This window comes from Notamacropus eugenii, chromosome 1, assembly GCF_028372415.1.
Source record: "Notamacropus eugenii isolate mMacEug1 chromosome 1, mMacEug1.pri_v2, whole genome shotgun sequence".
NCBI lineage: Eukaryota > Metazoa > Chordata > Mammalia > Diprotodontia > Macropodidae > Notamacropus > Notamacropus eugenii.
In genome coordinates, this window is record NC_092872.1 from 479,171,666 (window position 1) to 479,197,190 (window position 25,525).

General features: G+C 44.2%; 1 protein-coding gene across 3 annotated transcripts; it reads right to left on the reverse strand.

Moving 5' to 3' along the window:
* Positions 1–1,438: 1,438 nt before the first annotated feature.
* On the reverse strand, positions 1,439–24,540 carry ST6GALNAC6 (ST6 N-acetylgalactosaminide alpha-2,6-sialyltransferase 6). 3 transcript variants are annotated; one of them, XM_072632528.1, is made up of 7 exons: positions 19,770–19,874; positions 15,778–15,861; positions 12,680–12,859; positions 6,651–7,057; positions 4,323–4,430; positions 3,407–3,627; positions 1,439–2,990 (listed from the first exon to the last, which is right to left on the reverse strand). In XM_072632528.1, the coding sequence occupies exons 2-6, from the start codon at positions 15,790–15,792 to the stop codon at positions 3,438–3,440; spliced, it is 900 nt and encodes a 299-aa protein (XP_072488629.1). In that variant the 5' UTR covers positions 15,793–15,861; positions 19,770–19,874; the 3' UTR covers positions 1,439–2,990; positions 3,407–3,437. The 3 variants fall into 3 exon arrangements, with proteins under 3 accessions (XP_072488629.1, XP_072488628.1, XP_072488630.1); XM_072632527.1 differs by lacking the exon at positions 19,770–19,874 and adding an exon at positions 24,268–24,540 and having other exon boundaries at positions 1,439–3,627; XM_072632529.1 differs by lacking the exons at positions 1,439–2,990; positions 3,407–3,627; positions 6,651–7,057 and having other exon boundaries at positions 4,329–4,430.
* Positions 24,541–25,525: the final 985 nt, after the last annotated feature.

Consider the following 25,525-nt stretch of genomic DNA (forward strand, 5'->3'; position numbering starts at 1 on the left):
TTGTTGATGGATCACAAGGGGGATGATCATAGATCTAAATCTGGAAAGGACAAAAAGAAGACACTCAGGCCATACTCTTCATATGACAGATGAGGAAACTGAAACCCAAGGAGTTCAAGTGACTTGCCCAAGGTCACACAGGCAGTAACTATTGGAGGCAAGGTTTGAACTCAGTTCCTCTGACTCCAAATCCAGTGCTCTTTCCACTGTCTGATCACCTGAAGGCAGCTCAGTGGTGCAGTGGATAGAGTACTGAGTCTGGAGTCAGGAAGACCTGAGTTCAAATCCAGCCTCAGATACTTACTTGCTGTGCAACCCTGGGCAAGTCATTTAACCTCTATTTGCTTCAGTTTCCTCAACTGTAAAATGAGAATAATAGCACTTACCTCTGGGGTTGTTGTGAGGATCAATGAGATAATATTTGTAAAGCACTTAGTCCAGCGCCTGGCACACAGCAGGTGCTATATTAATGCTTGCTTCCTAACTTTTCACCTACACCTGTTGCCTTTGCCATGGGGCCCTCCTGGGTAGAGCATTTTGACTGTGTGATCTGTGAAGCAAGACTTTTTTGTGACTTTAAAGTTACAAACAAAATATCAGGGCTGGAAGAGACCTTAGGGACTTAGGATATCAGGGAGGAAAGGGTCTTAAAGTATAGAATGCCAGAGCTGGAAGGGCCTTAGAGACCATTTAGTGCAACTCCCTCATTTTCCAGATCAGAAATAGTTCAACATAAGGCAAGTGAGACAGGTTTTAAGATCCAACCCCTTTATCAAGTTTGAACTTAACTGACTAGCATGCAAAGTCTTAAGCAATAATCCTTCATTCTTGGGTAGAAAGAGAAATAGACTTGAAGATGGAGGGCCATCTCTACAACTTCCTGTGGTTGTTCAGTCATGTCCAACTCTTCATGACCCCATTTGGGATGTTTTTGGCAAAGATACTGGAGGGGTTTTACCATTTCCTTCTCTGGCTCATTTTACAGATGAGGAAACTGAGGAAAACAGGGTTAGGTGACTTTCCCAGGATCACACAACTACAGTAGAAAGTGTTTGAGGCCAGATTTGAACTCAGGAAGATGAGTATTACTGACTCTACCCTCCAGAGCCCTATCTACTGTGCCACCTAGCTGCCCCGTACCACTTACTATCTGTAAGATTTTTGGTAAGTTATGTAACATCTCTGGACCTCAGTTTCCTCATCTGTAAAAAAAAAAAGGAGCTTTGAATAGACGGCTTCTAAGGCCCTCTCTTTCTGGCTCAAGATCTATAATTCTAAAAGTCTGACTTCTTGGCCTGAGGCCACCGTCCAAATATTCACCTGTGGCTTTGGTATTAGAGAGCCCCTAGTTCCAAAGGACTGGAGTGTAGAGACCGAACAGAAACCCCACTATGCAAAAGCTTTGGCTGAGGTTTCAGATACAAGAAAGAAAGACAACGAGAGCGCAATAATATTTATTCCTGTACAAACCATTACAAAATCACCTTTCAGGGCTGAGGAAATTGAGTGGTAGTGGTGGTGGGGAGGGGAAGACTCGTGCTGACACTCGAGAACAGAATGTATACTCCCTGACCCACATGCTAGCCTAGCCTCTATCCTCAACCTGCGTTCTTCTACAAGGCACTCCCAGACAGCCTTCAAAGAGACACATCCAGGAATGCTTTATCACATATCCCACGTCCCTCATCTTGATGCTTAGGAACAAGATGGCATGCTCAGTAGCTAAGGACACCCACTCTATCCCCACCAGCTCCTTTGGGGCTGCCCTCCTAGGGAAAAAACAGTCAGCAACCAAGTGACAGGTTGGAAGGGAGGGAACCTGGAACCCAAATGCTCTCTCTCCTCATTCCCTCTTTGCTACTTGAGCAGCCAGTTGGCTTTTTGGTTAGTAGGGCTTTTAACCCCTCTAGACAGAAGGGATGCACACACAAAATTCCAGCTGCAGTTAGAATGCCCATTTCCTTTTTCTGGAATCTGGGTATAAGTCAAGCCTGCAGCCATAACTTCCTTCCCAAACTAGTGGAAAAATCACTCAGTAGGTAAGAACGGACCTCACCGAGGCGAGATTGAGAGATTATCAAATTGGGGAGGTGGAATGGGAAACAAATGGAGAAGAGGAAATGAGGCACTATCGATTTAATTGTCAAGAAGATTAGCAGCTGTAAAGTGGGCAGGGAGGAGGGGATGAAGCCCACTGGATATTTATCCCCCCTCAGGAGTGGGATGCTTCCCTCCCCCTTCCCTGCCAATCACAGCCTTGGGAAGAAAAAGGTATTGGGAGGACTGGGGAGCAGGAGTCTAGGAGAGGTCCTTTGCCTATCCTGACAGAGCAGAGATCTCTCTTCATTAGTTCCCAGCCCACACCTGCCCAGAACCAGAAATAGAATAGGAACTGAAGAAGAGAGGGAAAGGAAAGGGCATGGGGTCAGAAATAGAATCTTAAAATGTCTGGGCTGGAAGAGACCTCAGAGGTCACTGAGTCCAAACCTTTCAATTTATACAGGAAGAAAATGAGACCCCATAGAGGAAAAGTCACTTGCCCAAGGTCCAGTAGGGAATTAGCAGCAGAGTTGATACTGGAACCCAGGGTCTCAGTCCAGGGATCCCCTACAGTATACAATCATTTCTCTCTCTCCTTTTCTTCCCATTTTGAGTGCCAGAGAATGGGGAGAAGCAAACACTTCCAAGTTGTATGGAGTGAAGAGAAAGGTCCCTGGAAAGCGTAGGGCCACAGAAATGCTAAGATTGCACTTGGCTTTCTCATCAGGCTAGGACAAAAGGAACCCAGCTAGCAGAGAGAACAGGAGGCTGTGTCCTGCTTCACTTAGAAGACCTGCTGAGAGAGCAGGCCCAGGCTTCAGTGGGCAGGGTCACTGAGACCATTCAAAGTGGTTTGTGCCCATGGCAAAGGGCATGTTATATGCCTCCTCTCTCAGCTCTTGGTCCAAGGCCCCCAGTGTTTCTAGGCCCAGGATTTCCTCTAAAGTCATCTGGAAAAGAAAATGGAAGTTTTTTTTTGTTTCGTTTTCTGGTTTCTCTTTAGGGAGAAACACCTCAGGGCCAAAGAATCAGAACTAAGGCCTCATGGGGAAGGTCATGTCCTTGTCCTCTAATTAACTCAGCAATGGGATCACAACCCAGGTTGGCTGAAGGATATCCCAAGACCCTGATTCATAAGGAAATACAACCCAGACCCTGTTTAGCTAAGATATGACTTCAAGACCCTGATTGGCCAAAAGATACCCTCAAAGATGCCAAATAACCTGGAGATCATGCCCTCCAGGCCTTGAATGACTACTAGAGGTTCCAAGATCAATTAGCTGATATATTGATTGGCCAGCAGAATTCTCCTGAGACCCAACTGACCAGGACCTACCCCCTACACCTTGATTGTCCAGGAACCTACCCTCTGAGACCTGATTGTCCAGGAGATACCCTTATGTCCAGGAAGGATGGGAGAAGGTAATGTTGTAGGCCCTAGACCAGGAGGAGAAAACCCTCTTCTCAGTGATGAAGCGGTGGTGATTCCCCTTGCGGCTACGCTCATTCTGGATGTAGGTGACACATTCATCTGGCCCCTTGGGCTCATAGTAGTGATAGGGCATCCGGTGGGGCTGGTGCTGCTGGCTATAGAGGGGACAAAGAAAAGAGCATGCTGCTGAAGGATGGCATGTCTCAAGGCACTCACTGGAGAAAAGAGATACTCCCCTGGATGCCCACCTGCTGATAAGATAAAAAACATCCCTGAGGTTCTGATTGCCCCACACACACACCATCCCATTGCCAAAATAATCCAAGTGATACCTGGGTTGACCCAGCCAACTGAATTAAATTGAGTCTAACGGCAAGTCCAAACAGCTAGTTCATGGTGGAGGCAGGACTAAAATGTGGGACCAGTGGCATGTTCTTGGACACATCATTGTTTCTTCTTCTTTAAAATGAGAGGGAATTGGATTTAGATGACCATTAAGGTCCTTTCCAACTCTTCACATTATCTATCATCTCTTCTGAGTCATCCATTCAACAAACATTTATTGAAAGCTTATATTGTGCTTAGCAGACATGCAAAGTTGAAATAAGATGTGGTTCCTGTCCTCAGGAAGTTTCCAGAGGAGAGGGATAATGGCTAAATGGTTTTGGAGTTGGGATAAATTGACAGATGGTTTGAGTGAGAGTCATCCTGGTGAAGCTACAAAGCCAGTTTAATATGCCCATTTATGGGGTCAGGTGGGGATATGGGACATTCAGTCCCTCCCCATGGACCTCTAGCCAAGGTGGGGTATAGAAAGAGGGGAGAGATCAGGGAAGAGAAGAAACCTTACCTGCAGTAGTTGGGCGGCACCATCCCATAGACATGGACCCGGTCACATAGCTCCACAGCAATTACCATGGTGAACCAGCCTGTGCTCAGCCAGGATCGAGACTTCTCCCTACAAGCCAGGAGCCAGGGAGCAGAGAGTAAGAGGGGTAGCTTTGGGGAAAGGAGTTGAGCATAAATTCAGGTAGGGAGGAGAGGAAGACCATGCATTGGTCTTTCACTACCATATCTACCCACCCACCTAGGCTTCCTTCTAAAACCTGGTCCTCAGTCTCCCTCTGGCCAGTCACTCTCACCATTCAAAGAAGCCAATGTGAAGAAATGTCCTTCCCTCAATACTCATGACACCTCATCTTTAAAAAAAAAAAAAAATAGCCTTGGTAGGAAAGCCAGGATTTACCCCTGAGCCCCAGATCTTTCTCCAAAAGAAATGCAATGTAATGGAAAGTGTGTTGAATTATGTCCAAGGACCTAGATTCTAACCTTGGTTGTTTCTACTTGTGTCATCTTAGGCAAATCAATTTAACCTCTCTGAATCTCAGTTGCTTCATCAGTAAAAGGAAGGATTTGGACTAGAAAATCCCTCAAAGTTCTTTTTTTTCTTGGAGGCAATTGGGGTTAAGTGACTTGCCCAGGGTCACATAGTTAATAAATACCTGAAAATTTGAACTCAGGTCCTCCTGACTCTAGGTTCGGTACTACATCCACCTAGCTGTCCCTTAAAGTTCCTTCTAAAGGTGATGATGATCCTAGAATTTCTTAGTCCCTAAAAGACAGGATTCTCATACCTATTAGGTTAGCAGCTCCTTTACTCCTAAATAGCAAGTTTTCCCTCTCTTCGGGGGTGCAAGGATTCTTTTAATCTAACAAACATGGCCAAGAGAGTATTAGTCTATAATCTGACCCTCTTAAAGTACTTTCTTTTTCTTGATGTCATTGGATCAGTAGAAGGACAGTAGACGTTGAATTCAAGTGACCTGGGTTCAAAGTTCAAAACCTATTGCTGCTACTTACTACCTGTGTGACCTTGGACAAGGGATCAGTAAAATGAGGGGTTGGATTGCATGTCTTCTAAGGTCCCTTCTAGATCTATAATCCAATGTCCACTTTCCCCCATGATAACTCAGTAAAATTCTGTACTTAAACCAACAGTCATGTTGAATTGTGGCACAGTGAGTGGTATGCACATGCTGGGTTGGGGGCAACTTTTCTTGCAGACCATCCCAGCCCCAGTCTTCCTATGTGGGACAAGGGTACCACCATCCCTCTATTCACTCTGGGCTGCAACTAGAATCATCCTCAACTCCTCACTCTGTCATCCCTCTCTATCCAAGTCAGTGCCAAGTCTTGTCTAGTCAACCTGCACATCTCCTAGCCATCCCCTTCTCTCCAGGCACATGGTCACCAGTCTTATCATCTCTTCTCTATACTCAGTCTTTTACTGGTCTCCCACCATTCTCTCCCCTTTCCAATCCATCCTCCACAAACCTGCTAAAAAGAGTTTTCTAAAGCTTAGGGGTGATCATCTCATTCTTCTGCTCAAAAAAAGGGTGGCTCTTGATGAACTCTACTAGGATTAAATACAAACTCCGTTTGGAGGCTTAAACCCTGCAAAATCTTACTCCAACCTACCTTTCCAGTTTTATTGTGTATTACTCCCTTTTATACAGTCTACTGACTACTATTCTTCTCTTTCCCTCTCCCTCTCTCTCTGTCTCTCTCCTCTCTCTCTCTCTCCCTTTCCCTCTTTTCTCCCCTCTCTGTCCTCCTCTCCCTCTCTTACATACACACATACACTCATACCCCATTCCATCTCTCCCCTTCATATCTTTACACAAGCTGCTTGGCACATGCTTGGGATATACTCCCTCTTCACCTGTTTTTAGTTTCATTTAAAACTCATCTCAAGCACCTTCTACATGGACACTTTCCTGATTTCTACACCGCCACCCTCCTCTACCCCCTCCACCTTCTACAACTAGCTTGTATTTACTTTTTATGTGCTTATCAGTGTAAATGCTATCTTGCCCATAACCCCTTGAGGGCAAAGGGTTTTCTCATTTTCTTTGTTGCTCCAGTAAAACTAGTATAATGGCCGCCATCTAACAGACACTTAATAAATGCTTATTGATTGATTCATATTGGTTGGAGTTATTATGCCTACAGAAAACAAGGGTGCTCTTTATGCTAGGATACACTACACTAGCAAAGAGAAATCAGAGCCATGCATGCTGAAAGCTGGGAGAACAGTGTCAGGTCTAGGCAAAATTGAAGTGTGAAGGAAAAGAGATGCCAGGGCAAAGGAAGCCTGAATAAACAGGGAAGCAGGTACCTGTCCTTGCCCGTCTCACCGCGGAAGAGGTCATCAAACTGGCGCATTCGGGTGGGTGAGACGGCATAGGCAGCCATGTTGGGGAAGGCAAGACCCACACGCTGGATGACGCGTAGCAGGCTGCCATTGGGTTTCTGCATTTTGCTGGGAGGTCCCCAGAAGATGAACACAGTCTCTGGTGTCTTATTGACAAACTCCTGGGGCCTCCGTAGAACACGGTACACACTGGAGTGAGCCACAACTCGAAAGGTAGTCTTACTACCCACATCCACCTCATAGCCTGTGGTGGGTGCATCATTCATGCGTATAGTACACTCTGCTCGTTCAATCTCTGGTCCCAGTTTCGTGCCCAGAAGGTGGCTTGAGCTGGTGATGATCACACACTGGTGACAGTGGGAGGTCAGTGTCTGCAGAGGGAGAAGAAGAAAAAGGTTCCCTGATTTGATATCAAATCCTAGCTATCCCACTCATTATCTGCATGACCTTCAGTAGGTGACTGAATATCCCAGGACCTGTTCCCCATTAGAAAAATGGGGCTGTTGGATCCCTTTGACTGTAAGGTCCCTTCCAGTGCTGTATTTCTATGAAAATTTAGATCCTATGTGGTGCTTTAAGGTTGAAAACACTTTTGATTCTTCCAACAGTCTTGTGAGGTAGGCACTATTGTTATCTTCACTTTATAGATGAAGGACCTGAGTCTCAAAGATGTTAAGTGCCCTAGGATTATGGTGGCCTTCCCTTCCTCACTGCTGACTAGGACAAAGTATAGTGGAAGTCTCAGCTCCCCCATTTTAGGTGTTCTACTTCCCTTAAGTTAAGGTAGCCTAAAGTTACACCACCATGTTTAGCAGTCATGTCAACTATTGGCTTGTAGTCCAGTAAGATCCCTAAATCTTTTTAACATGAACTATTGTTGATTTGGGGCAGCTAAGTAGTGCTATGGTGCACAGAGAGCCTGGTGGGGAGTCAGGAAAACCCAGGTTCAAATCCAGCCTTGGACACTTCCTAGCTTTGTGACCCTGGGCAAGTCACTTAACCATATTTGCCTCAGTTTCTTCATTTGTAAAATGAGCCAGAGAAGAAAATGGCCAACCAAGAAAAACTCAGATGGGGTTACAGAGAGTTGGACGCAACTGAAATAACTGAATAATTGGTAATCCAGCTGTCTCCCATCCTGTATCTGTGCAATTGATTTTTCCTAATATGAACACACCATTTCACATTTGTTCCAATTAAGTTTTATCATGTTAGACAGATTTTTTAAAATGCTGATTCTGTCTGTCATCTAATGTATTGTATCTTTCTATTTACATACAAGTTGCCTCCCCTGGTAGAATGTTATGTTCTTCTGTGAACTGGTATCTTAGAAAAGTAGAATCATTCTACAGAAGCAAATGTATATGGTAACCCAGTATTTGACAAGTGTAAAGACTTAAGTTTTGAGGAAAAGAATTCATTATTTGGTAAAAAAAAAAAAATTGTTGGGAAAGCTGGAAAACAGTCTAGTAGAAATTGAGCATAGACCTATATCCTACACCATTTACCAAGATAAGGTCAAAATGGATACATGACCCAGATATAAAGGGAGAAATTACAAGAAAATTTTAAGAACATGGAACATATTACCTATCAGACTTATGATCAGGTGAACAATTTATGAACAAAAAAGAGACAGAGTATTGTGATTACATTAAATTAAAAATGGTTTGTAAACTGTGCATCCCTTTGACCCAGCAATATCACTACTAGGTCTGTATCCCAAAGACATCATGAAAAAGGGAAAATGACCCACATGTACAAAAATATTTACAGCAGCTCTTTTTGTGGTGTCAAAAAATTGGAAAATGAGGGGATGCCCATTAATTGGGGAATGGCTGAACAAGTTGTGGTATAGGAATGTAATGGAACATTATTGTTCCATAAGAAATCATGAGCAGGTGGATTTTAGAAAAACCTAGAAAGACTTGTATGGCTGATGCTGAGTGAAGTGTGCAGAACCAGGAGAACATTGTATACAGTAACAGCAACCTTGTTTGACTTAGCTCTTCTGAGCAATGATCTAAAACCATTTTAAAAGGTTCTTGATGGAAAATGCTATCCACATCCAGAGAAAGAACTATGGAGTCTGAATGCAGATCAGAGTATACTATTTTCTCTTTTTTTCTTTCTCGTGGTTTTTCTCTTTTGTTCTCATTCTTCTTTCACAACATGACTAATGTAGAAATGTTTAATATGATTGTACATATATCAGATTGCATGCCATTTCAGGGAAGGGGAAGAGCAGGGAAATTTTAGAACTCAAAATTTTATAAATGTAAATGCTGAAAACTAAAAGTAAACAATTTTTTAAAAATAAAAATGGTCAGAATGAAGCAGATCATTTTCTTTTGTATTATGTTCTGGTTTGTTTTATGATTTCTCCCATTGATTTTAATTCTTCTATGTAACATGACTAGGGTGAAAATGTATTTAATAGGAATGTATGTGTAGAACCTATATAAGATCATATGCCATATCAGGGAGGGAGTGCGGAGGTAGCGGGGAAGGAGGGAAGGGAGGGGAAAAACCTAAGATATATGGAAGTGATTGTAGAACACTGAAAACAAATAAAATAATAATAATTTTTTACAAAGTTTTATACAAATAAAATAAATGTAGCTAACATCAGAAAGAAAGTAGAAAACTGAGGGGAAAAATTTTATAAACAGTCCCCCAAATAAAGGTTTTGTATTTCAAATACGTAAAGAACTTTGTCAAATTTATAAGAATGTGAGTCATTCCCCAATTGATAAATGACCAAAGGATATGAACAGGCAGTTTTCCAATGAATAAATCAAAAAAATTAGTCATATGAAAAAATGTTCTAAATCATTATTGATTAGGGAAATGCAAATTAAAACAACTTTGAGGTATCAGATTGGCTAAAATGATAGAAGGGGAAGGAGACAAATGTTGGAAGGGATGTGGAAAAATTGGGTCCTTAATTCACTGTTGCTGATCCAACCATTTTTGAGAGAAATTGGAAATTCTGTTCAAAAAGTAATTAAAATGCCTATACCTTTTGACCCAGAAATACCAATATTAGGTCTGTTTCCCAAGATGATTGGGAAAATGGAGAAGAAACTACATGTGCTAAAATGTTTATAGCAGCTCTCTTTGTTATGGCAAAGAACTGGTCATTGTGGGAATGCCCATGAATTGGGAAATGGATAAATAAATTGTGGTACATGTTCATGATGGAATATTATTCTACTATAAGAAATGATGAGCTCAATGATTTTAGAAAAGCATGGAGAGACCTCCATGAAATAATAAAGAGTGAAATGAGCAGAATCGAGAACACTGTATACAGTAGCAACAAGATTGTTTTAAGGCCAATTTTGAGCAACCAAGTCATTCTGATTATTATAAATACTCAAATTAACTGCAAAGATCCTATGAAGGAAGATGCTGTTTGAATCCAGAAGAAGAACAGACACATAAATAAATAAATACACTTACACACATATGTATATGTGTATGCATGTATATATATGTATGTGTGTGTATATATGTATATGTGTATGTACACACACACAAGATTTGTGTTTAATGGTAGCCATCTCAAAATTTGGGGTGGAGGGGAAAGGGGAAAAAAAAGAAAGTCACTGGATAACTTGTATATTTGAAAGGGATAGCAAGCTGTACATAATGGATCTGCAATTTCAGGTACAATCCTCTGTTTTTCTCTCCCACTTTGTTATGCAAATGATTGCTTTATTTCTTAAGTTCAGAATAAAATAAATAAATTTTAAAAAAAGAAAAAAGGAAAGTGGAATTATAATTTACTTCTTAGTGATTTGAATGGGGCACCCCATTGTTCTAGGCATTCTGGAAAAAAATTTAGTATTCCTCAAAAGTCATTAAATGGCCTTTGCCATTACAAGGTTTACACCCCAGAGAAAGAGGAAAAAGACCTATATGCACAAAAATATTTATAACAATTCTTTTTATAGTGCTAAAAAGCTAGAAACTAAGAGGAGACTATCAATAGGGAATGGCTAAATAGATAATGGTATATGACTGTGACAGTACTACTGTGCTGTAAAAAAAATGCTGAAAGGGAAGACTGCAGAGAAACCTTTGAAGATTTGTATGAATTGATGCAGAACAAGATGAACAGAACCAGAACAACTTATGTAATATCAACAACACTGTAAAGACAAACAACTTTGAAAGACTTAAGAATTCTAATCAACTTAATGAGAAACCATGATTTCAGAGGACTGATGAGGAAAATGCTACTTACCTCAATAGAAAGGTGATAGACTCAAAATGCAGATTGAGATATACCTTTTGTGGACATGACTAACGTAGGATTTGATTTTGCTTGGTTATGCGTATTTATTACATGGGTTTGGCTCTTATTTTTGTTATGCATATTTATTACATGGGTTTGGCTTTTAATTTTGTTTTCTTTTTAATAGGGCAGGGGAGATTAGGGCAGCTAGGTGGAGAAGTGGATAGAGCAGCAGGCCCAGAGTCAGGAAGACCTGAATTTAACTCTGGCCTCAGACACTTAGTAGCTACATGACCCTGGGTAAGTCACTTAATCCTGTTTGCCTTGGTTTCTTCATCTGTAAAATGAACAGGAGAAGGAAATGGCAACCACTCCAGTATCTTTGCCAAGAAAACCCTCAACTAGGGTCGCACAGAGTTGGCCATGACTGAAATAACTAAACAATAAAAATAGGAGAGGTTGAGAGAGAGAGAGAGAAAACAAATGCCTGTTAATTGGGGAAAAAAGTCAGCTCCTTGAGGACAGGGACTATTTTTACTTCATCTTCTCAGTATTTAGCATAGTGCCTAGATGCTTAATACTTATTGATTAAATAATTGGTTGTCATCTACAAATTTGACAGTAAGCTCCTCATTCAAATGGCTGCAGATTTAGAGGATCCACCCCAAATGTTCACATGGATTATTTGTGCTCTACCTGTGGTAGAACGTTCTAAGCTTGCATTGGTCTGATCAGCCGCAGTCAGACACGATGAAACTTGACTATAGTATAGTGATGTCATTTTGGTTCTCTTTGAGAACATGGGACAACAATCAGTGGACCAACCAACCAAAAGATATTACACAGAGGTGGGATGAGGTCAGAGTCTCATGATCACTTCTAGAGCTTAATATCAAATGAGGAAAATGGAAACCAATGATTGGGCCCCTGATTGGGTAGGACACATTTCCTGAAGTCCTGACCCCAGGCCTACATCCTCAATTTGACTATCTTAAAAAGCCAAGGGAGAACCAGAACAATTTACACTACATCTACAATTATTTTCAAATATTCAAAGGCTTCAGATCTATGATCAAAAGGGGACAAGATGTGACTTTAGAGGACTGACATTAAAAGGTGTCACCTGCCTCTCAGCAGAGAGGTGACAGACTTCAGGTACATAATGAGGCACATTTTCAGACAACAGCCAATGTGTTGATTGGTTTTTCTTTATTACTCTTTGTTACATGGTGGGATAATGTTGGTTTGAGAAGGGGAAGAGAAAGGAGTCATTGGGAAATGACAGAAATATAAAATAAGCATCAATAATTTTTTTAATCCAAGGGAACATTTCTGAAGGAGTGTGCCAATGCACCTATTCTCTCTCCTTTCTGGGTAGATGGATAAATAAGGGCAATCTCTGGAAAGAGCATCCCCATAAACAGAAGCATGTGGTACAATAAGAAGACTAACTTTGGAAAAAGAGGACATGGGTTAAAATCCAGCCTCTGCTACTAACTACCTGTGTCACCACCTTGGGTAAGTCACTATCCTATCTGGGCTTCAGGTTCCTTCTCTGTAAAATGTAGGATTGGATTAGATATTCTTTGGGGTCTCTTCCAAGTTCTAGATCTATGATTTCCTAATAACTGGTCCTCCTAAAAGCACTCATGCCTGGGTCTCCCCCAAGCATGCTTCTCAGCAGAAGTAACTCCCAGAAAGTGATGAGATGCCCCAAAGCTCTGCACTGACCAGCCCTCTCTCTTCCTACCTTGTTGCCAAGGACTGGGACATAGCTGTCAGCAATGGCCCACTTCCTCAGGTTTGGTGTCCGGTGAAAGTGACCTCGAAGAGGACTATAGGGGAAGACGTCGTTGACACTGTTGGAGCTGTAGAGGATGAGGAGGGTGATGAGCGCAAACAAGGCCACTAGCACCACTGATCGTTGGCCCTAAGGGAGAAGGGAAGAAACCTAGATAAAAAGCAGACAGAGGCTAAGAAACCAAAGTCACACCCCCTCCAACTCTTAGACCATAGTAGGGAAAATCAGCTAAGTCATACCTCTTAATCATGAAGACAATCCAGGCACATGAAATGAATGAATGAATGAATGAATGAATGAATGAATGAATGAATGAATGAAAAAGCACTTACCAGGCAATACACTGAGCATTGGGGATATAAATACAAAAAACGAAGACAATGGCTACCCTCAAGGAGCTTATATTCTAAGGGGTGGAAGACAAAATATATAGGGAAATGGTAGCCAGAGTAAGACAGATGATTGACATTGTCCTTTCTAGGAATGAAGAACTGATAACCATTTGATTACTTTTCCCATGATACCTGCCTCACTATCTCCTTTACCCCCTTACTCCCTACTGCAGTCAAGGAGATGGCTGGAGCACATCTCATTGGGTCTTCAAGCTGACAGTGATCTTCTAGCTATTCCTACAACAGGATACTCCACCTTCCAACTGTCTTCTCACTGATGGTCCTTCATGCCTGGAATGCTCTCCAGCCTCACCCCCTCTCCAGGACTTCCTTCAAGACTCTACTCCAATTTCACTCTCCACAAAGGGACTTTTTCTAGTTCTCCACCCCTTCCCCCATTGCTATTGCCTTCCCTCTAAGATTCAGCCTTATTTACACCATGCACAGTTGTTTGCACGTTGCCTCCCCCTTTAGAATGTGTACTCCTGGAGTCCGAGGCTGGTCTTACCTTTCTTGGTAACCCCAGAACTCAGCACAGAGACTGGTACACAGTAGACATTTAATCTTTGTTGAATGATTGTGGAATGAAGGACCTCAAGGCAAGAGCTGGTGTGCCAGGTTCTCTGAAGTCATCCTTCCTGCTACACCTGACTGCATCTCACTACACAACACTTCTTAAATACTCAATAATTACTCACCTGTGACACAGCAGGTACCTCTCTGCCAAATGCCAGCAATATCTGCTGAGCACCTACTCTGTGCCCAGGCCTGTCTCGAACTATATTGTAAATGATCCAAAAGAAAGAAGACCCATTGGGAGACAAACATGAGGATAATTTACACTTGTAGAAAGAATCAAAAGGCCTTAGATGAGGGAAAGAGAAATCTCCCTGGGTTAGGTGTAGCATGGATAAAGGGGGCCTTTAGCTGTCTCGTGAAGGATGAAGAGAATTTGGATAGGCAAAGAGGAAAGAGGACATTTCAGGTGGAGGTGACAGCATGAACAAAGGCATGAAATGGTGTGTTCAGGGAAGCAATGAAGGACTAGTTAGGCTGGAGCACAGGGTTCAAGTGCAGCAGGAGAAGGAAATAAGTCTGGATTAGTAAACTGGAGCTGAACAGTGGAAAGACTTGAATATTAGACAGAAAAACATTTGCTTTAGTCTGTAGGTACCTGTAAGTCATAGAAAGTATTTGAGCAAGGGAATGACATAAAGAAACATGATATTTACAACAGATGAACTTGGGGAAGAAAATGGTACTGGAGAGACCAGTTAGGAATCTGCTAAATGAATTCAGGTAATGAGTCCTAAATTAGGGAGGTGGCCAGAGAGTGCAAAGGAGAGGGGAATGATAGGTTTAAATCACAGGCTGATGGATGATTCAGCAATAAGTCCAACGTTTCAAACCCTGGATTTGTCCTCAAACAAATGTGGCCCAAAGGAAGGAGTCAGGAGAGATCTGATTTCCGATTCTGCTTTGAACTTGAGACTTTAGCTATGGAATGAAGCAAATCTCTTAACCTCTCTAGACCTCAGTTTCCTCATCTGTAAAATGGAATCTCATATTAATTAACTCACAACAGAGGTATCAAACTCTCCAGGCCAGCAATGCTCAAGTTTATAGCCAAATTGATATAAATAGGATTGGAAAATGTTTAACAAAATCGATTAAAATTCACACAATCTAGATAATGCTAATTTGTGGTTTTCAGGAATCCCGTTCTATTTGAATTTGATACCACTGCTTTATAGGATTGTTGTGATGAAAGTGCTTTGTAAACTTTAGGGTACAAAAGAAATTGGAAACTGGCCCCCAAAGTCCTAACTCCAAGCCCAGTAAAAGCCCTGGCCAGAGTTGCCTGTAGTATAGTGCAAGAGTCAACGTTTTTGTATCTTCCAGTCTCTTCAGCACCCATTTAGATTGCACTAATAGTCACTTTGTTTGGATCCTGCCTTTAGTCAGTTGTATCTTATTTGTATACAGTGAGCTAGGTGATGATATGAGTAGAGCACCAGGCCTGGAGTCAGGAAGACCTGAGTTCAAATCCAGCCTCAGACACTAACCGTGCAACCCTGGGCAATTCACTCAACCCTGTTTGCCTCAGTTTCCTCATCTATAAAATCAACTGGAGAAGGAAATGACAAACCACTCCAGTATCTTTGCCAAGAAAACCCCAAATGGGGTCAGGAAGAGTCATACATGACTAAACAACAATCTTATTCATATAGTGGGGACTTCTCTGATGGCATGGGCCAGAACTTTTCCTTCCTTGGTATACCTAATGAGGGGCCCCAAACTTGGTGAGAGTTCAGTCTAGGCATCTCACCAACTTTTTAGAGCACTCTTACACCCATTTCTTAAATTGAACCTCCCCCAAATCTTATAAATTAAACAAGCCTAGAATCCTTATTCCCATTTTATAGATAAGAAAACTGAGGTCCAGATGACTTGAGGCCCTCCAGCACCAGGCTCCTAGAGCATTTGAACCTGATACTGGAAAGTACTATTGCTGAACAGAAAGGATAGTTAAAAAGGGCCTCAGGCTGTAAGTCCCCCAAGGGACAGGCTAGAATTCAGGAAGTGCTGGTCCAGAGCAGGCCAAGAGCCCAGCAAGATTCCAGGGCAGTGATAAGGGAAGGATGAGGCACTTACCTTATTTTTATTCATGTCTCTCCACCAATCTTGGGGTGGGAGCAGCCTTCCAGTCACCCGGGGGAGGGGGAGAAAGGGTCACACCTGCAAGCCAACAGGAAAGGGTTTAACTCTTCCAGATAGCCAGAGCAAACGTGGTCTTAAAACACAGTAAGTGACCCCTGAGAGAGCTAGGATTTCCATTGACTGGCCCCATGATGAAAAATCAGTCATCCTCACATATCCATTCAGGAGCAATTCACATCATGGTCATGGGCTAACACTGGATGTTACTTTCCCTTCCCTGGCCTCCATCCTTTCTCCTTTTCCCTGACCAAGAGTTGTGCCCCTGACCCTGGGGATCCCTGGGAGGAGAGAGAAGAGAGAGAGAACCACGTCATACTAGTGAATAGTTATTTCTTTGACTCTTCTCCAATTTATTAAAGAAGGAATCAAAACCATTGTGATGTCAAGAATAGGAGTTACGCAGCAAGCAAGGAAGGTTGATGCTTAACTGCTAGGAAGCTGAAGAAGAGAAGGGAGGAGGAGGGCAGCAGAGATGCCAGCCAGAGCCAGGAAGAACCATCACTTCACACAGGGCCAACAGCAGAGAGGGGCCAGCAGGCTGGTCCCAGCTGCTCTTTATCCTGCTGACTCCCAGGAAGCAGGGGAGGCAGCGGCAGCCAGCTCGGGCAGTATCTGCAAAGTGTAGGTCCCAGCTTCTAGCTGCAGCGTTGGTGGGAGAGTGAGGAAAAAGTTTCTGGGCCAAGGGGCCAAGGAAAGAATGGGAAGGGACTGAGCGGGAGGAGGTTGTTGGAGGGAACTGCTGCTGGGGGAGATGCTGTTTAAGGGAGTTCTGTTTGGGAGGAAATGAAGAATGGCCCCATCTGACTCAGAAGCCACAAACAGAACAGCCCAGTGGAGAGGGATCTGAGACATGGGACAGATATGGGACAGACATGGGAGTACCTCAGGTCTCCCTGAGGGGAGCCTTGAAGATCCCCCCCCCACCATGGTGGACAGGCCTTTCCCTGGTCCAGACTCAATGGAATGGTTCCTTTGCCATGAACTCTTTACAACAGTGCCAGCTCACAGCTGCCCCATAACCCATCCGGGCCCACAGCTGGTCCCTCTGATGCAGGAAGCTGAGCACAGTTTCCGCCAGTCCCTGCCCAGGGCTAAGGGCCAAATCTCATACTTGGGGTCCACTCTGTCTTCCTCCAAGTCATAAAACTATAACTGGAGAACTAGTTATACTAGTCAGGACAAACCTGTATTTTTACCATATGTCCTTCCTTCTCCATGCCCTGAAATGTCCCTCACTGATGCATTTTCTTCCTCAGTCACTTCCTCCTTTCTTCCTTCCTTCTTTCCTTCCTTCCTTCCCTCCTTCTTTTCCTTCTTTCCCTCCCTCTCTCCTTCCCTTCCACCTTCCTTCCTTTCTTCTTCATTTCCATGCTTAATAAGGGACATACTTACTAAATCTAAATCAGAGCCTGAGGATAGTCTTACAGATACATTTTTCGGATTAATTTCCCAACCATCATCCTATCCACCTGTCTTGGTTGGCCAGTTTCTTTCTGGCCAAACCCTCATTCTCATCTCCAACAGGACTCCACCCATCTTTCTAGGATTGGCCCTTAAGATTTGACAAGTACTCAATGTTGCCAATGTCCACATAGAATCAGAACATCAGAGCTGGAAAAGACCTTCGAAATCATCTAGCCCAATCTAGCTCCTCATTTAATAGATGAGAGAATTGAGGGCCCAGAGATGGGAAGTATCTTCTCTAAGTCATGTAGTGAGCAAGTCTAAGAGACAGGGCTAGAATCCCTGTCTTCCAAGGCTACCGCCCAGAGCAGATCACTGAGGATCCTCTCAAACATCAGCAGGGAATGTGTTGCCTATCTAAGGCTATCTGCTTATCCAAGCAACAACCAAACCACGAGGGGAATTACACAGAGAAATTGAATTAGAAATTGAGGGAAGGGGAGGCAGATATGAGGGCCTTCAGGAAAAGGAATACCAGATCCATAGGAGAAAGAGCAAAGAATACTCAGCACATAACGAGTTTGAATAGAATACCTGGAGGAAAGTTAAAGCAATTCAGCACTCACAGAAAATTAGAGCTGGTTAAGCTCTTAATGCATTGAAGCTAGAAGAGCCCTTAAAAGAGAATGTCAGATCCAGAAGGGATATGAGACAGTTTAATGATCCAACCAGATCATTTGACATAGAAGCCCACAGAAAGAAAGTGATCTCTCTAGAATCTTTCAGGTAGCTGCTGAACACCTAATAGTGTTTGCTAAATTGGACTGTATATGGTCAAGCTGTTATGATCCAATACAATTAAGATATTAATAATGTCTAATTGTGCTAGGTTAGTGTCAGAACTGGAACTAAAACCTAGGTCAGGTGACAGCTATCTCAGTGCCGAGCTCCCCTGCCAACTGAAAGCAGATCACATGTACCATGCCTGGAAAGTAGGGCCCCCTCATCCTCCCATGCGGGGGTGGGAGAAAGGCCAGGCTTCTCATGGTTCCCACTAATTTCTCAGATGGAGGGAATTTTCTCTTCCAAACCTCTGTCTCCAGGGTTTACTGGCCAAGGAAGCTCCCCTAGGTACACCAGTGCGGCCCCTCAATCCTCCCCCCCACTTATCCAGGGTTCCCCTTGTACTAACGAGCAGGTAGGGCAAGGTTCCAAAGAAGGGAGAAGTAAAACGAGGACAAGACAGGAAAACCAAAAAAGAGACACAAGAAGGAGAATTGATAAGTCCTCCTGTGTCAGACCCTAGGATACTTCCGTGGCCCCAGTCCCCATTGCACTAACAGAGCCTACCCTTCCATTCTTCTCTCCCCTCCTCCTCTCCCTCTGTGCCTTAAGTGTGTGGGAGGTTGGGAGTGTAGATTCAGAACATTCCGTCCCATTACAGACCCAAGCTCCAGCTCCCCCAACACTCTCCTCATCCTATTCTCTTCTTTCTTCCCCACCCCCCAAAAGTGGAGGAGCACAAGGTCCCAGAGTGGGAGGACTCAGGAAAAAATATATCAAGGAAAAAGGCAGGAGACAGGAAGCAGTTGTAGAGGTAGGATTTGAGAAAGATAGGATTTGGGAGGAGAATGGGGGTTGGAGAGCCACCAAAACCAACCCCTCCATGAAAGTAGCATCTGGGTCAAGAGACTCCACTCTTTTCCAGGCATGGGCCGCTGGGAGCCCCGACTCTGCGCCAGGAACTCTTCATTTTCAGTGGCCCCTGTAAGAGTGGGGGGGCAGAAGGTAGGGGAGCCCTAGAGCAGTGCATTCTGGGTTGTCACTGCTCACACACCCTCCCAAAGCCCCTACCCTCCGGCACTCTGGCCCCAGGGCACGCTCCCTCTACCCTCACGAGAGCCCTTCCCCATAACTCCTCCCAGGGATTACCCGCTGCCAGCAAGTTTCTGGAGAGCCTAAGGGCCCATTCAAAGTGGAGAAATGTCAGAACCCCAATGTGGGGGCAAAGATCACTGCCCAGGAACCCAGCAGAGCAAGCAGAGACTCTGAGGATCAGCCCCCGCACCCCTGGGCGGGGGATTAGATAAAGCAGCTTAGTCTGACCCAGGATGGGGAGACTGGATAGAGAAGAGGAAGGGAAGGGGGAGGGGATCGAGCTCCCAAGCACCCTTTCATCCCCTGGGAGCTCTGGCATCCCCCCACTCTGCCTGCCCTCGTCCTCCCATCAGGGGCCGTGCCCTCTCCCTTCACCCCCTTCTCCATTCGTATGGGGGCAGGCTCCACCAGCCCGTCCAAGCACCCGTCAGGCTGGGGTGGAGGCTGCCCACGGCGCCCAGTCCCCGGGGGATTCCTAAGCGCAAACGAGGGCGAGGCACGGAGTTGGAGGCACATCAGCGCCAAGGGTCCCATTTGCCAAGCTCCTGGACCAGCTCCCTCACGCCCCCACCTCCCAGCTCAGCGCATCTTGTCTCCCAGGCCGGCCCCCCCCGTGCATCTTCTGCCCCAGGCCCCAAGCTCACCTCCCCCGGGGAGCGCCCGTGCTCGGTCCCGCTCACATGGCGCTGCAGCTGGGCCCCCAGCGCCTCCGCAGCCCCGGAGCCGCTACTGGCCCAGGCCCCGCTGCAGCCGGAGCAGGAGCCCGAGCTGGAGCCCGGAGCCAGAGCCCGAGCCGGAGCAGCGCGAGGTCCTAGCGCCGCCCGCCCAGGGAGGGAGGAGCGCCGAACCCGGGGGGGTGGCTCCACCCTCGCCCCAGAGCTGCCTCCTCATTTAGGCAAGATTCTTCAGAATCCTTCTAAGGGATTAGTCTCGCACGTCCTCCGCCCTCAAGCATCCTGGGCGCACAGATGAATGTCAAGTCAAGTCAACAAGCATGTATGAAGCTCCTACTGTGTGCCAGGCTCTGGGCTAAGTGCTAGGGGATATAAAGAGAAGTCCTCCACTCCATCAATTCTGCCCCCATACCAGTCCAAGTACTCATCCACTTTCCTCTGGATTATTTTTTTCTCTGTCTCTTTTTCCTCAACTTTTCTCCCTGCCTCTAATTTCTCTCCCTCCAGTCCCTCCTGCCAGACTAATACTTCCGATGCTCTGCTCTGATAGCCAATGACTTCCTGATTCAGAAACCTCTGGTGGCTCCCTATTGCTTACAAGATAAACTGTCATAGTCATAGCAGGAGAGACAGCTTTGTGTGTGTGGTCTGTGGGATCCGGCATGCTAGACTTGAAGTCACAAAGACCAGGGTTCAGATCTTCTCTCTGATACTTCCTAGCTCTATAAATCCATGATAAATTACTTAACCTCTTGGAGTCTGTTTCCTTATCTGTAAATTGGGGATAATACTATCTGTAGTACTCATCTCACAGGGTTGTTATTGAGGCTGAAAGGAGATAATAACACCCTTTGTAAACTCTAAAGTCAAATAATGCAATATTAATAATAAATCATCTCTTAGTATTATAATCAGGTCAAGAAATATTTATTAAGCCCTTACTGTGTGCCTGGCACTATGCTAAGCTCTGGAGCTACAAATACAAGCCAAAAAAAAAGACTGTCCCTTCCCTTAAGGACCTTACATTCTAATGGGGAAAGATAATACATTAAAAAATGAAATAAGAGGAGAGATAAAGACAAAGGGGAAAGGGAGTAGAGAATGTGGTGAAAAAAATCCCTCCCCTAAAACTTTTAGAACATGCAATCATCACAGGTGGAACCAAATTAAAAAGATTGAATTTCAGGCCTGGAAGGGTCTTTAGGCCTATGTCAGAACTGGGAGGTACCTTAGAACATAGAATGTTAGAGCTTTAAGGAACCTGAGACACCAAGTCCATTCACCACCACCCTTCCCCATTTTACAGATGGGAAAACCAAGTGCCAAAGAAAGAGAAATGGATCTTGCACAGAGTCACTTATACAGTTAGCTAGAAAACCAATACTAGAACGTAACTCCTGATAATGTTTAATATAAAATTTTGGAATAATCTCTTTGTTCTCTCTGAAGTAAACTCAGAGAATGCCTTTTCCTATGTCAGCAAAAGCCAGCCAAGGCTGACTCTACACTCCTTAGGAGACCTTTAACCTAGGTCGTAATTTCTATTGAACTTTGTTTACCCTTTCCTATGTCAGTTATCTGTTTAGGGCAGGAAGCCTGCCACTTACTAGTGGTGGGATTTCCTTCTTTATCACCAAGACATGTGTTTACCCAGCTGGAATCCCAAGGCCTGACCAACATTACTTTGTTAATTGTCTTGTCCTACAAAATTTATGATTTGTTCAACTAGGAGAGTTCCTTTCTCATGGCAAAATGTATATAAGCCAGAAGATTTCTGCACTGGGTAGCCAGAACATTTCTGGCTCTATAATGCATTATGTTACCGTTTTCTTTAATAGGGAATTGATTAATTAATTAAATCATAAAATGTATGCATTCAGCCTGTTGCCTTTTCTTAACAAAGTTTTCAGGTTAACACTCCCAACCAACTGACAAGCATTTATTAAACCCCTACCATGTATCAGGTACTGTACTGTACCAGGCCCTGGTTTTTAACTGGAGGAGATAGCATGTACTATAGGAATACAGAAAAGAGATGCAAGAGAGTTGGTGGGATGCAAGATCCTGGCAGGATCAGGAAAGGCTTCTTGTATTAGGTGGCCTTGCTAGCTTGGCTCAAGTTAAACTCTGAAGGAAACAAGGGATTGAAAGAAGAGGAAAGGAGGCTGTGTTCCAGGCAGAAGAAGAAAGCCAGAGCAAAGACAAAGACCAAGGAGATGGGATGCCTTCTGTGAGGAACAGCAAGACCAGTTCAGTTAGGTCCGAGTCGGTGGAGGGGCAGCACATGTAAAATGAGGCTTAAAAAGTAGGTCCTGCCCAGGTCGTGGAGGATTTTAGAGGCTAAACCTAAGTTAGTTTTTGATCCTACAGGTATCTGGGACCCACTGGAGTTTATTCAGTAAGGGGGGATGGCTTGTTCAGGCTTGTTCTTTAGAAGTAAATTTGTCAGCTAGGTGAAGGATGGATTGGAGAGAGGGGAGAATGGAGAAATGAAGACCAATTCAGAGGCTACTTCAGCAGTCCAGATGTGAGATGATAAGCGAACAGCTTGAATTAAATGGTGGTCGTGGAAGAGGAGAGAAGGAAACAGATACAAAAAATGTAGAGGCAAGATGTGGCAGCCGATTGGATTCCTGACTCATCGTTTCCACAAATGAACTAATCAAAGACCCTTTGCTGAGAGCTGAGGAGGGAGGGAAGGACCTAGAGCAGGAGGAATATTGCCAAAGAAGAGGGATTTGCTACAAGCAGGGCTAAGAGAACAAAATAGACCATCTCCTCCACACAGCCTCTGGCATTGCTCCAGTCCTATCCATAGACAAAAGGCCAAAATGAAAGCTGATGAAGGAAAATAAGGATAGTGAGAAGTGCCTCCTTAGGGCAGGGAAATGCGGATTTGCCCACGTCACACTGGACCAAGTCTGAGCTCCCCGTTCTCCCAGGAAGCCTTTGCCACCCTCCTCTCCCATATTAAAAGCCTTCTCTCCCCTGGCCCACTCATCCTGTGCTCCAGGTTCTTTTTTTGTTGGTACCTGATTTCTCTCACTGGAAGGAATTTGAAGCTGTGTGATACATATGGTGAAAAGAGTACCAGCCCTGCCACTAACTCAGTGGGTGACACTGGCCAAATTGATTTCCTTCTCTGAGCCTCAGTTTCCCATCTGTGTACAACAAAGGAAATGAACTAAATGAAATCCAAGGTCCCTTCTGGCTCTGACAGTCTGGCCAATCTATGATGCCTGCAAGAGCAGGGACTCCTGGCTGTGACCATTTTGCCAGGGAATTGGCAGGTTCTTATATAATGGGATTTGAAGATAGCATTTAAATAACATCCATATTTGTCTTTGGAATCAGGAGCTCTGGAGCTCAGGTGTCAGGCAAGCAGAGAGACTGCTGCTAAGGCAGTGAATGGAAATTTCAAAAAGTATATTGGTTTGGGAAAGAGGTGCTCATCCTTCCAACTGAATTCGGAATTCAGATTTTGTCTACAGGAGAATGAATGACTGCAGGTAGGTGGAGGGCAGGTAGGGAGGCAGGCCTGCTGCTCTGGCCATGGAGGTGGGGAGATGTTTCATGGGAGGAAGACACCTGGATAACCTTAGGCGTAATTCAGTTATGGGACTTCCTGAAGGCAGGGACACCTATAAAGCAAATACAGGATACCTCACCCTTTCTGTTTCTCTTCTGCCTCCTCTGTGACTTAAAGTCATCTTTAGCATTTCTCCATCCCTACCTGGTCTCCCACCAAGGACACTGCAAGTAAAAACACTTATCAATGTTCCCTGCTTTAACTTTATCACAGTCTCCCTTGCATTTTAGCTGTTTCTGTCCATTCTTCTCCCATCTCCAACACTAGATATAGGCGATTTGAGGGCAGGTCTCTGTCATTTTTCATCTCTAGTAAATGGCTCTGCTGACGATGCCTGAACTTTCTAAATCACTGTAGCTCCCCCTGCTCACTAGCTCCTTGAGGGCAAGGCCTGTCTTAACCTTCTAGGTTTCTGTCTCCAGCCTTAGCAAAGTACTTGCCACATAATAATTATGCCACTTAATAAATGTTTTTTCACTCATTCAAACTTTGATTCTCTGGTGCCTAGCATATTTGGGGGGGTGCGGGGCAGGGAGACACCCACATGTGATTTTATGGGTCTAGAAAATTCTCAGTAAGGAAATTCCTTCCGACAATGCAAAATGGCACCTGCTTTTAGTTTTTGGGGTTGCCTGAAGGGATGATGAGAAGTTAAATGACCTACTCAAGGTTACAGCTAGCATGCATCAGACTTCTATGCCAGCAAATTGCATCTATGTTTTATGTCTTTATATCTTGGTCTTTGGGAAGATGCTAGGGGTAATTCTTAATGTAAAAACATAGGCTCAGAACTAAAAGCTGCCTAAGAGACCCTCTAATCAAGTCCCTTTGTTTTATAGTTAAAGAAACTAGGAGAACAAGACATGTAAACTGACTTACCCAGGGTCACACAGAGCTTGGCTGTGTAGTTATGGGAAAACAGGATTATACAGGCCAGGTCTTCTCTCTCTCTCTCTTTCCACAATTCCTGTCAAGCATAGGATACCCACAAATCTTTCCTTCTGCAATCTCCAAATTCCAAGAGGAATCTTTAGAAATTTAAGAGCTCCACTTAGTGAAAAAAAAAACCCCAAAAATTCCTGGCAGTGTCTCTCATCCAAGATGGGGAATCTTCCTCTCCTTCCCTTGGGATAATAGAGCTAGCTTTATGTATAACTGGTTTGATCCTCTAAATAAAACACTAGCCAATCACCCTAGTAATGACACACCTTAGTAATGCCTCCCTGTTATAGAGGAGGAACTGTGAGGCTTCTAGGGGCTGGGTCACCTAGGCTGCTGGGTCAACATTGTGGCCTCTGGGACTTTGGCCAGAATAATTCTTCCTCCACAGCCTCGCTCCCTTCCCCCCAGAGTTGTAAATGGGGGAGGAGTATCATACCAGTGTTCATATCCATGCTCTAGTCACAAAGAATCACATCCCTTCTCAGCAATGGAATGTCAGGACTTGACCAATCAACCTCCTCCAGCCTGTGTCATTGCCAAAGGCCTAAGGGCATCTGGCATTCACAGAGAAATAAAGAGGCAAATGCAGAATGTTGGCAGGAGCTCCAGACCTTGGGTCAGAAGCTTTTGTTGCTGTCCTTAACATAGTGCCAGGCACATTTGCTATTATTCAGTCATTTCAGTCATGTCTGACTCTTCACGAGTCTATTAGGGGTTTTCTTGACAAAGATGCTGGAGTGATTTGTCATTTCCTTCTCCAGCTCATTTTGCAGATGAGGAAACTGAGGGTTAAGTGACTTGCCCAGGGTCACACAGCTAGTAAGTGTTTGAGGTCATATTTGAACTCAGGTCTTCCTGACTCCAGGCCCAGGACTCTGTCCACTTCTCTGGGTCATAACACGTAGGTTCAAATATTAGCTCAGCTACTTGCTACATGTGTGACCTTGATCTGGTCACTTGGCCAAGAAGTGAGAGAGAAGTTCCAGTCTATCCCTGGAATCCTGTCTTCTCTCTCATAGCTTGAAGCCAGAAGGCAGGACCTCTTCCCTCTAGCTACAACTAATTCCCTCATATAGCCAGTAAGTCACATTAAGTAAACAATCTTCATCAATTAGGAGAGTATGCAAATGTCTCTGAACCACCTAACACAACACATATGTACATGTATGTGTATGTATGCATATGTATGTCTATT